The 13,661-nt window shown below is 37.1% G+C and overlaps 1 protein-coding gene across 1 annotated transcript in view; it reads left to right on the forward strand.

Moving 5' to 3' along the window:
* Positions 1-8,034, forward strand: part of LOC123678053 — a 100,156-nt gene extending 92,122 nt beyond the window's left edge. The window contains exons 6-8 of the mRNA XM_045614826.1: positions 2,811-2,962; positions 3,156-3,271; positions 4,837-8,034. Coding sequence (XP_045470782.1) covers positions 2,811-2,962; positions 3,156-3,271; positions 4,837-6,959 — 2,391 coding nt within the window. The 3' untranslated portion in view covers positions 6,960-8,034. The remainder of the gene's footprint in view (positions 1-2,810; positions 2,963-3,155; positions 3,272-4,836) is intronic.
* Positions 8,035-13,661: the final 5,627 nt, after the last annotated feature.

Here is a 13,661-nt window from a genome sequence, read left to right on the forward strand (position 1 = left end):
CAGGGCAATAAATTGTCGAGCCTTGAAAAATGGAGACCGCCGCTCCGGATCACGTGGATGGAATTCAATAAGCCTTATAGGTATTTATTTTGAGCTCGAGGTTTCTATCGATGTATTCGGTATGATGGAGTGTGTACACTTGTTCTCTGATTTTCCGTCTATTGGAATCGTGTTGGAACGATATAGCCATCGACTTATTCGAATGATGCATGGGAAATGTGTTTGATTCTTATCAGTTTTCCTAGAAACGGTCCAACTATAGATCTAGGATTATATTAGGTTGAGAAAGATATAATTACGGGTCTGACATCTAATGATATAAAGATTAACCGATAATTCCATTCTAAGACTATCAGGGAAGGTACCAGCAATATGGGAATTATGAGTCAAAGAACTAGGTCCTCTCCAACCAATAACATGCCACCTGTGGGCCTACTCAGTAACGAGATGATAGAGAAAAGTAGCATTGAGAAAACCTTCAATACGATGCTAAGTGAAAAAAAATGATTGGGAAAGGGAGCGAAATCTGGCTCTGGAGTATTCGGAGCTGTCACCAAATGCTTACTGTCTTTAGGCCGCTGTCCAAGGGTCTTTTTGGCAGATATACTTGCATTCGGAAGATGTGTGGAGATAGTACAAACTACCAGAAATGTGATATAGATATACATTCTGATAGTCAGGCCATAATCAAAATATTGAGCTCGTACATAATCGATTTTAAAGTAGTAATGGAGTGAACTCAACGGAATAGGCAAAAATAACAAGGTCTGTTTAGTCTCAGTTTCCGGTCACACATGAATTGAAGGAAATGAAGAGGCCCACGCACTTGCCAGAAAAGGGTAATAAACACTTTTCATTGGCCCAGAACCTTTCGGCTGTACAGGTAAATGTACCTACAAGAAAGAGTTTCAGGAGAAGGAAAAAACAGAAAGTGAAACACTCTGACAGAATCATTCCGGGAATTTTCTACGAAACTTTGATTCTACAAGATCTATGAAGTATCTAGATCTTAGCAAGAATATGCTACAGCTCCCCCCTAGATTCCTGACAGTATATTGCCGCCTCAAGAATCACCTCATCAGATTGAATCCAGCAGAAAACTGACGAGGAGAAGAAAGAAACTCCGTGAAAACAGAATGTATCGCCATCGCTTACTAACACAAAAAATGCTTAGAACAAGAGACTTGAATACGTGAGGAAGAAACCTCCTTGAAGCCATCCGCAATACTGAATTTCACTAAAACTCTAGATTGGAAGGGCGAGTTATACAATAGACTACGACAACAAATGGCGAAAACAGATTATATGAGGAGATACAATAGACTATAAGTTCACGGTGCAATGAAATAGATATAAAGGGTGTCTTTTTAGAGCTATAGAACTTATTCGATTGACATGAATTTTATTTATTCGCAAGATAATCTTGTGGCATTACATTTTAAATATGATTTCTGGCATATGACCACCACGGCTGGCTCGGATGAAGTCCAATCTGGACGTCCAATTTTTGATTACTTTTTCCAACATTTGTGGCCGTATATCGGCAATAACACGGCGAATGTTGTCTTCCAAATGGTCAAGGGTTTGTGGCTTATTCGCATAGACCAATGACTTAACGTAGACCCACAGAAACTAGTCTAGCGGTGTTGAATCACAAGATCTTGGAGGCCCATTCACAGGTCCAAAACGTTAAATTAGGCGGTCACCAAACGTGTCTTTCAATAAATCGATTGTGGCACGAGCTGTGTGACATGTTGCGCCGTCTTGTTGGAACCACAGCTCCTGGACATCATGGTTGTTCAATTCAGGAATGAAAAAGTTAGTAATCATGACTCTATACCGATCACCATTGACTGTAGCGTTCTGGCCATCATCGTTTTTGAAGAAGTACGGACCAATGATTTCACCAGCCAATAAGGCGCACCAAACAATCAGTTTTTCTGGATGTAACGATGTTTCGACATACACTTGAGGATTAGCTTCACTCGAAATGTGGCAGTTTGGTTTGTTGACGTAGCCATTCAACCAGAAGTGCGCTTCATCGCTAATGGACGTAGTGTGCGATACGTATTCCGCACAGAACCATTATTTTCGAAATGAAATTGCACTATTTGCAAGCGTTGTTTAGGCGTGAGACTACTCATGATAAATTGCCAAACCAAATTGAGAATAAATCGATTTACAGCTGTTAAATCGGTCGCCATCTCGAACAGTAATACTAACTTAAAGTTATATACCTCGAAAAAAAACACTCTTTACAAATACACAGTCTTGGTTGGAGAATAAACTCAGCGTTTTAGATGTAAAGAGACGTGCATATTTCTTTAAATTAATTTTAGATTGAAATCGATGTTTTCACCAGCTCAAAAGGAATGAAATTGATCCTCACTGGATACCACCATGACGCCCTAAATGTAATAAAAAAAATTCTCGGACTTTCTTCTATTTTAGTTTTTACGGCCGGACAGTTAAAAATGAATTTCATCATGAATTCTTCATCAAGCAGTCGAAACTAATGGTCCAAACTTTTTTTCGGAACTACAAACATGTTTTTGAGATGATTTGATAGCCTATCCATAGTCAAAATCTTCATGAATTTGAACCCTTTTTATACATATTCAAATTTGTATATGATGCTCTGTGTTTCACATTCAAAGGATATCCCAGCCTGACAAGTTTCGCATATTTTGTCCGTAATTGTTCACCTCGCCGAATATTTTATGGTGAAATCTATCATACCTTTCACGATTGACATTCCACATATATCCGTGTACATCCCAAAATTGCCGAATAATTAATCTGCTTTTTAGGGTGGCAAAACATCGACAGGCGACGAGCTACCCTACGTATTGGGCGTCCCGCTAGATGGCAACAGCCTCCATTTCGTGGATAATTACACAAAGTACGAGGTATTGTTCTCGAAGATGATCATGACGTATATCCGCAATTTCGCATATGGGGGGTAAGTATAATTCAATGCCATGTCGACTCAATTAAGATTACGAATTAGGCCATCTGGATTGAACGCGATCTGATAAACAGGCCTTTGTTACAGGGGAATACTGTTCCGTTTACAGATTTCCCTGGCAATTTGCACAGTTATAAATGGAATTACGATCGAAGATATCCTCTTTATTGCTAATTATATTTTATAGGAACCCCAATTCGTTCGTTGAGAGGAAGGGGTTTGAGGAAGACGAGAGGAAAGTCACATTGAAGATGCAATACTGGCCAGAATTCAACAAGGAGTTCCAGAGCTATACCCTCTTAGGTGAGTCTCTTATAGTTATTCTTTGTTTTCAACATAAAAGGTTTTCAATAACAGCTGGAGGTTTCAAACTAAGGAAATCAATGATAACACTTATTGTACATGAGCTTACAACTTTGCTTCCGTCGTTTTATTTTTTCCGAATTTCGAGGCTTTATTGTGAAAAACCTGGTTATACATTTATGATTCAAAATATTGTCATCGCTGGCCACTACTTCCCTCCATCTTTGGGGTTAAGTACGAATACCGCGTTGAAAGAACTGGCAGTCTTTTGAAGCGATCCACGAATCAATCCAATTTTTTACTTCTTCATGACACCGGAAGTGCTGGTCAGCCAGGCCGTGTGCCATTCATCGAAATAAGTGAAAGTGAAAGAGCAACATCTGGAGAATATGGCGGGTGGAGTAGGACTTCCCATTTCAACGTTTCCAAGTATGAATAGACTACTTTCGCAACATGGGGTTGGGCATTGTCTGCTATAAAATCACTTTATCATCTCTCGTTGTATTGCAGCCGCTTGTCTGTCAATGCTCGGCTCAAACGCATTAATTGAGTTCGATAATGATTGCCTGTGTTGGTTTCAGTCGGTTTTAATAACTCATAATACACTACGCTGAGCTGCTCCAACCAAATATTGAGCATGACCTTGAAACCGTGAATATTCGGTTTGCCGTGGACGTGGAAGCATGGCCAGGATATCCCTATAATTTTCTGCGCTTGGGATCATCGTAATGAACCTGTTTTTCGTCTCCATTCACAATGCGATGCAGAAATCCCTTCCGTCTCTGCCTTGCAGGCAGCTGTTCACAAAGAAACGCCGTTCAACATTCTCGACTTCAACTCATACGGCACCCAAAATCTTTGTTTTTGAATCATCTAGACGATGCTGCCAATTCTTTTTGCGTTTGACACGAGTCTTGATTACTAATGCCTCCAATTCTACATTTTCGAAAGCCTTTCCTCTTTCACTACCATGCTGGTATTCGATATTGAAATCATGATTCTTGAAGCGTTGAAAACACTCTCGGCAGGTTCTTTTACTAACAGCGGTCTCACCATAAGTATTTGAGAGCATTCGATGTAACTCAGAAGCAGATTTCTTCATATTAAAGCAGAAAATTGAAACCTCCCGCAAATGACGAGATTTTGGCTCGTAAGCTGTTTAATAAAGAATAAATTCATGATGCAGACACAAATCGGCTAATATTTCGATATCGTTATGTTTACAAATACCTGAGCTTATTGTATGACATCTACGATCTATTCATTTCGACTACCGTCATCTATTGCGGAAGCAAAGTTGTACCTACACCTATTGTTGGGTCGAGGAAAATACAAAACTGGAGAGAATTTACTTATGATTCTTGAGAAAACAATGTACCTTACAATATGTAATTACCCAGTGTGCATTGAGGTTCAGAAAAATCATTAGGTATTTGAATATTTTTGGTACTTAATTTCATAACCAGTTCAAAAAAAATGTTGAAAATAATAATGAATATGTTGTATCAAGTCATAAGTGAACATACATGTATAAGCGATAATTTTCAATATACTTTTTTTTGCAGATATTCCCATTGCTACATTCAGTCGCTACAGGCTGAATAAAATGCAATTTTGGAACGACATAGTCCCTAGAATGTTACACCCTGCAGAGGAACAGAGATCTACAGAGATAATACCTACACCAGCCACTCCAAAACGTCCTAAGGGCACACCTCCAATCATATTTAGATATCCCTTCGAGCATAGCTCACCTACATCGAGTTACCATGACAGAAATGAAGAGGAGGCTATTTTTGGCACTGTCGTAGATGAGGGTGAAGACAGACCAGATAAGCTTAATAAAATCGTTTACGGCACAGTCATCAATTCTAATGAGCGAAATCCTTCAGAGCTTCAAAAAGCCACAACTATGAATGTGATAGTTATTTCTGGATTACTTTTTTTTCTGATGAATTTTTTGATATTCGTAGTTCTCTACTATAAATGTTACCTAGTGAAGAAGAACAGGCAACCTGAAATGATTCCTGATGAAATCGATGGAGATGTTGAAAACACGACAAAGAAGACGTTATTCGGTAATGATCAAGAATTCACAGCGAACGGAGGAGGTTTGGTCAAAATGATCAGTAAATCTTCAAAGAGTGATGATGTTTATGAAGCAGTCAAACAAGGAAGTCAAAACTCAAAGAAACATAAACTGGTTCGGCAATTATCTAACAGTACTATAGATGCGCACACCAAAGTCAGAGATTGGATCGCAAATGGAATTTCAGGTAAAAATAGTCCTAAATTATTGAAGAAATCAAAACACCATGTAACTCAAGAAGATGATAATATTCCAAAAACTACAAACGGTGAAATATTAGGGTTGAAACAAGAATTGAATTCAGAATGTTCTACTTTGGGTAGGAGTCCAACGAGGCCTGTGAGTCCAGCAATACCAGCGCAAACTTCAGATAAAACCAAGCGCTTGATTTTCAAACAAAACAGTCACAATAGTTCCCAAGATTCCAGAAGACGTGATAAGGTTTCTGTTGCTATAGACGCAACTCCTTCAGGTAGAGGTCCTAGCGTTCTTGCGCAACAACCGATAGAACTTTCAAAGTCTCTAGATTTTGGTGCAGGGTCCTCTAAGACACCCCTGCGAAGATCTGCAACGATGGAAGATTTTTCCGCCAAAACTGTTAACCAAATTGAGAGCCTGACTCAAAGTGTTAACAGTTTAACATCTCAACCAACAATAGTAAAAATCTCTCATTCACATTCGAAGTCTGACCCAGTAGAAGATATCTACGTCTCAAGTAAAAGTAAGAAGTTGAAAACATTCGATCCTCAAGCGAATGTGAACGTTACCTCATGCGATGATAAGAAGAGCTCTCGACCACTAAGTCCAGAAGAGTCGTTAATGACAATAAAGAGGAGAAATTTTCCGAAAGTACTGCCTGATTATCCCACAAAGGAATCTTTGGCCCAAAAGAGAAGGTCTATGCCAGCTCCAAACCTCAGCATTCCCATAAACGATTTGAGGGGTAGAATAAAAATGCCTCCTGCTCCTCCAGTAAGAACCACTTCAACCCTTGGGAGGAAACCTCAACCTCAACCTGAGATGGTTTGTAATTCTGCTCCGGTTTTATTGGAAGAAAGTTCTTCGTCTCCGGAACCAGAATTGACCTATAATAATCTTTACGTGGGTCCATTGATTCCCAAGAAGAACAATAATCCAAAAAAGGATCTCCTGGATACGAATCCAATATACAGCTCTTTGAGTGCTTTGAAAAGGCAGGAAGCTGTGAACAACGACAAGGTCCAACCAGTGGCAATTGTCACAACTGATCCTAACAATCCAATAAAGAAACCTGAACCAAAAACTGTGATACGTCCGAAAATGGTTAGGCAAATTAGTGATCCTAAATCTAGGGTTATTCCCAGGGTCACAGCAACCGACAACATGCCGGGACACCACCATATACCCACAAAGAATGAGAATGAAGACTCCAAATTGTCGAAGATCGTGGAGAACGAGAAAGATAGGAAAGATCAATCAAAAAGCCAGAGACCGACGTTGATTCCAACGCCTATTAAGAGTCAGAACAATGCGAACAAAAGCCATTCGAGCTCCGAAACGTCACCTTCTGAAGAATCAGACACAGGAACCGTTGTCCCTAAGAGAAAAGATGAAAAATGATTAGAAAATCGATTGGTCGACTGGAGGGGACCTTGATGAACCTCTTCGAAATTACAACAAAAAATTTTCGTCTTGTTTCTATCCAGAATTTATCACCCTGATCGATTTGCCTGACTCATCGGACGAAATTTAAATAAGTCGTATATCAACGTCATGGCAAGCTGAGCCATTGATTCACGATTTATAGATCCCCACGTGTCGACGTATCAGGCAATTTAACTTTAAACTTCGTATTATAATCAGGAGATCTTTCAATTAGGACGTCGACTCGCCGTGCTATAGACTGTTATGGGAGTTGATCGGAGTGATTTATAGAGTGATATGACGTAATATGGGGCTGGAGTCACCAAGTTCGAGACTGAAGTAATATCAAGAGTTGTTAAATTTTAGAAATTTCCAAATCTAATCTAGGGCTATTATTATTATTATTTAGGCATTTTTGGAATTCTGAATATGCAGGGTGTTCCTGAATTGATGCGGAATAAATCAAACAGTTAATTCTGAGCTGAATCCGATGAAGAATCTCTCATAATTTGCTTTGGTGGAATTGCTGTTTTGACAGTGGTTGCAATTGAAATATAAGTTGATGTGTTCACATTCTCCAATTTGGAAAATTGTTTGTAGATGAGAAATTCAATGTACAACTTCCGTTTTTTTCTCTAGGCAACGCCCTGTATTGCACCCCTCAACAAATCTACGGGGTATTAAAGCTCTGTGAAAAAAAAAATTCAAAAGAGTACTATATTATTTGCATTTGCAGTATTTGGTCCATTAAAACTGCTGTATCAATTCGAACACACCCTGTATATTAAAAATCAGCATCGATCGAAGCATCTAATTTTTAAACAAAAAATTGAACTCAATTTATAAAAAAAAAGTACTGCAAAATGAGCAGAACAGATATTTAGACAAGGCCCAACATTGAAAAAGTGTTCTTTTTCATAAAATGTTAATTGAAATTGAATTTCGTCATTGTTATGATGTATTTAGAATAAATTTGTACATACAGTATTTTAATATCATTAAGAAATAGTTTGAAAATCTTATTTTATACCTCAATAAAGTGATTTGATAAAATATTATTGCTTTTTTCCAAAAATGTAGAAAATTAATTCAAATTTTTCTCACCCTTTATAAGGATATAAAGGGTGTCTTTTTAGAGCTATAGAACTTTAAATTGCAATAAAACAACGATGGATTATTCGATTAACATGAATTTTATTTATCCGCAAGATAATCTTGTGGCATTACATTTCAAATATGATTTCTGGCATATTACCGCCACGGCTGGCTCGGATGTAGTCCAATCTGGACGTCCAATTTTCGACAACTCTTTCCAACATTTGTGGCCATATATCGGCAATAACACGGCGAATGTTGTCTTTCAAATGGGCAAGGGTGTGTGGCTTATCCGCATAGACCAATGACTTCACATAGCCCCACGGAAAGTAGTCTAGAGGTGTTAAATCACAAGATCTCGGAGGCCAATTTACAGGTCCAATACGTGAAATTAGGAGGTCACCAAACATGTCTTTTAATAAATCGATTGTGGCACGAGCTGTGTGATATGTTGCGCCGTCTTGTTGGAACCACAGCTCCTGGACATCATGGTTGTTCAGTTCAGGAATGAAAAAGTTAGTAATCATTACTCTATACCGATCCCCATTGACTGTAACGTTCTGGCCATCATCATTTTTGAAGAAATACGGACCAATGATTCAACCAGCCCATAAAGCGCACCAAGCCGTCAGTTTTTCTGGATATAACGGTGTTTCGACATACACTTGAGGATTAGCTTCAGTCCAAATGCGGCAGTTTTGGTTGTTGACGTAGCCATTCAACCAGAAGTGCGCTTCATCGCCAAACAAAATAAAATGGACAAAGTGCGCGATACGTATTCCGCACAGAACACTTATTTTCGAAAAAAAATTGCACTATTTTCAAGCGTTGTTCAGGCGTGAGTATATTCATGACGAATTGCCAAACCAAACTGAGAATAAATCACTTGTTAGCAGTTAAATCGGTCTATCTTGAACAGTAATGCCAAGTTAAAGTTATATACCTCGAAAAAAAAAACACCCGTTACATCGATTGAAAACAGCAGGTAGGTACTTATGAAATATTTTCTTATAATTTCAGAGGCCTCGGTTCATTTCAATTAGGGAACTAAATTACCAACTCATGTGGTTGTTGAAAATAGTTTTGGTTCGCAGGACAGTTTTTACGATCGTTCTTCTCTTCAATTTCTCTTTCTTCAATAATTTCGGATAAGAAAGACTCCTTGGAAAGTTCTTATCACTCCATAAATATAAAAAAAAATATATTTTCAATTCTACCCAAGCAAAACAAATTTCCAGAACTTCAAGACATAAGTTCGGTATTAATTTGATCGCCTGAAGATCCTGCTGATTCCACAATCGGCGCAACATCCAGAAATAAACGCAAACAAAATACATCCGCGAACATGACGAAATTTGATAATGCCCCCTCTGAAATCCTAATGAAACTTCAAGTTTGAAACTATTTAGCAGTTTGCCGAAATTCTCGAGGCATTGTTGCATATATTAGAAATTGTCGACGTCGAATTTATTCAGGGAAATTCTTCGGTGTTATGTTTGCTGATCTGTTGAAGGCCGCTGGCAATTAGAACTCCGCCAGTAGTACTAGGTAATTAGCGCGATTATGAAGGCAGACAGGGTTGGAAAAATAGCCAGGAGGGGTTTCGTTGTTTTTACGAACAATTCAGCAATTTGAAAGGGATGGAATGATGTCCTCAGTTATGCTCTCCGTGGTTTTTGCCATAACATTTGCAACATGTTGTGGGTTGTTATAAACGTGAAAATAGTGACTAATTTTGAGAATTTTCCTAATTAAATTCGTTATTTTTGGTTTTATATAAATCCACTGGGAAATCTGAATGAACAATCTATTTTATATGAAAGTTCATTGTACTGATGATTCCATCAGGATTCTGTTTGAGAGCGAAGGACGAAAATAATATTTGTTTTGTTATCTATTTTTATTACTAAAACAACGATGTTGTGAATGAAGCTAGTAGCTAGACAAGTTCAAAACGTAGGCTTCAGTGAAAGAAACGACTAAGGTTATCGTCTATCGCATTAGCAAATGTGGCCATTACAGCCTTGGTTACCGCTTCTGAAACTAGGGTTGCGCAAAAGTGCTCCTTTCGCCAACCAAAGAATAATAAAGAAATAAATAATAAAGAATAACATTTTTGCAGTAAGTATATGTTGAGTTTTCCACTTTTTTAGGTTCTCATTTGATAAGGACTTTACTTTATAGAAATCCATTCAACTCAGAATAACTGCCATTTCATTTTATTGTTTAGGTTTCGGGTATGACTCGATTTAAAATTTTCTTTTCTGCTCTATTTTATGTAAGGATGTTAAAATTTTGAATTATGTCAGAAAAAAATTGACGAAGAATAACGCCGAATGCAGTGACCAGTATAGAGCAAAATCAAGGATGCCTTTTCAACAGTTTGTGCCACAACAATAAATTTTCTTAGTAATTCATTTCATATTTTTACAGTAACCTGTACAGTTGAATTCTAGTTAGAAGCACTCATCACTAAATTTGTACAAGATGTTGCCTCGATTTCAATCAAATAATAATATATTGTTCTATATTATGACACAGCAAGGTATACAGAGAAAAATGAAAATTCGGTGATAGAATTGTCAATGCCAGCTTTTATAAATTTTAATAGGCAGCTACCTATTTCTGAAGAACCTCTTCGGGCAATGCATTCGTACCACATGAAACAATCACATTCCTTTGAAGATAAATTATAAACTGTGAAATTATAAGTCGATAATTTCAGTTTATAATATGTCAGACCCACATTAGATTTTGGAACAGGGAGCACCTGCTGCAAATCAAAGACGGCAGTACAATAATGGGGTTCGTTTTTGGCAAAATCTTTGGCGTCATTTTTCAATTTACGTGACAATTCTTTGTTCCTTTGATGCTGCTGATACCCTTCTTCCAACTCAGCTTTATTTTCTGCATTTTCATAATTATGGCAATAGTCGCATAAATCTTTTTTTGGAACAAAGAACGAAAGATTAAACTCTGTGTTGAATATTTGACGATAAATACTTTCAGTAGCAACACTTTCCATATTTTTCTCTTGACAGTATTCCAAGTAGAGACTATACATTCTTGCTACATTGAGTGTGGCAGGCAAATATTTCTTTTGAGTGCTTTTTCTGCAATAATGACTCTCTACTGTTTCGAAGGCATTAATGTGATGGCGAACTGAGTCTTTGACTGATTCGTCCAAAGCCGAATTTTTGCGAGCTCTTCCTCTTCTATCAGCTATTACTACTCCTGACATAGTCAATTTTGATACCACAGTACGTACCATTTGGCCACTGATACTCAAAGTATTCAGGAAGAACGTTTTGCATACAGAACTACTTTTTCCTTTTGACGGCAAATAATAGTTGAAAGTATAGTTTCTTTTACCTTGGCCACTATTCTCATCAACATTAATTTTTGTTTTCTTTCGTTGGCGATGTCTCTTTTTTTCTTCAGTGGCTACGAATTTGGAAATAAAATCACGTTGACGATTAATGTCTCCTAGTTCCCAGAAATTTGTGAAAATATTTCTCCGATCCTCCTCCGACAATTTTTCTGCACACTTTTTTCGGCAGTTTTTACAAGGTGGTTTCAGTTTCCTTTCAGACTGCAGGTTTCCTTTCCAGTTGATATATTCTTTTCCGGTATTCCTAGATTCTTTAATTTCAGATCTTCTCCATGTCTCATCACATCTTCGCTTTATTTTTGTTAACTTCCCATGGTTCTGGTTTTCACCTTCCTCATTATCTTCATGTCTTTCCATCTCTTCATGGATAGGTATGAAATCTGGATCACTGCTATCATGATCAGTTGCATATGGATCTGGTTCTGGAGATACTATGTTATCTCCATAGTAATTCACATTTTTCAGGATGGTTAAGTTTGACTGGGACTTTGGAGGAATGAATTCATTTCTTTTAAGAATATCGAAATTGGTTAGATAATATGAGTCTGTACTGAAATTGAGACTTTCATATGGCAATAAATGATCAGGAATTTGAAGATCTGAAGATTTTTTCATCAGATGCTCCATTTTATCGGCATCCACTGGATCTTGACCTACGGGAACTGCAGGCAAAAGTAATAGAAATTTATATTTATGTATTGATTCATATATTATTTTATATTACAAACACTGAAACTTATGTGTTTTTAGGAAAAAACCTCCAAATTTATCATGACTACTTACCTACAAAATCCATCACTTGTTTTTGAACCGGAATCGTCTTAATTATGTTTGTTCTATCATTTTCTGCATCTGAAAAATTTAGATTATTCGTACGAATTTTGATTTTTTCTTGAATTACAAACCATGAATGATGGTATCCTCTGCTGCCAAGAGGTTGAGAATTTTCTGAGCCCTGCTGCAAGCCATACTGTTATATCAGTAATACGCAGAAGTATACTAAGTCCACTATCATCAGAGCTAGGTCCTTATGATATGGGTCAGAACTATGCTATGTCCACTCAATCGGTAGAAAGTATCATACATCCACACTGGTTATAGTTCTGCACTCAACTGAAGCGCGATTGAACTATCACGTGAGTTTAGTCAAAATTGAAAAAGTGGGGTAAGAATATCATTTGGACTTGCAATACTTCTGCACGAGATAGGGAGCCAAATCAAGTATCATTTTAAGCTATAAACCCATTTTCGGGAAAAATGGACATGTAATAGTTCTGCATTCAACCGACGAAATATGGTTCATATTTCGATAAAGTTGCCACATTATTTGAATCATGCATTAACTTACTCATTACCTTAATAATTATATCACCAAAAGGGATTTTTAATGTATGATTTCATTCACACTGAACAGAGCAACCAATATGCAATCATTCTAAATTTTTCGTAATTCATTCTGGATTGTCTGCTGATCACAGCTTAGCAGGTAAGGATAGTTACTTTGAATAATAGCAAGTAATTGTGAGGATATATAGGGATTTTGCACAACTGACGTTATACAACCTCTGCCAATTGCCATTCACAATTACCACTGAGATTCAAAATATTAATTTTCAGTTGTCACATACTATTCACACGATGTCAAGTCAAATTTTTGCGACATTGTAATGATAAACTAGTAATTGAAGATATAATTTATGATTATTGAGAATGAAAGGTGCCAGCTGAGTATGATTGATGATATTATGTATTTATTGAACTTAAAGTACCTATTATATAACGCAACATTGTAATAAATATTTGGAATTCGTACTCACCTCTACCTCTTCTTATAACGCATTTTAAAAATGCATGAAGCCTGTTGAACTTCCATATACCTACCATTTTTCAAGTTGTAATATGTTGTCTTGCCAGGCGAAGTCTCCTATATGAAATCTAGAAGGTTAAGATGTTTCATACTCGAAAAAGGTATTCATTTCATGAAAATTTTTTTATGGTAGGTAGTTCACTTAGTTATTGATACATGAGTTCAACAGAAAAACGAGTAGGTAAAAAATAGTATCATATTTTTGAAAGAAAAACCTTATACCCCAACTTTTAGAATAAGGAGCGTTTGCGAAAAAAAATTTGCGTAATAGCAAACTGCATTATTTTAACATGCATAGTCCCTTCCTGAAGTTGATCAAAATTAT

This window comes from Harmonia axyridis, chromosome 4, assembly GCF_914767665.1.
Source record: "Harmonia axyridis chromosome 4, icHarAxyr1.1, whole genome shotgun sequence".
Classification (NCBI taxonomy): Eukaryota; Metazoa; Arthropoda; class Insecta; order Coleoptera; family Coccinellidae; genus Harmonia; species Harmonia axyridis.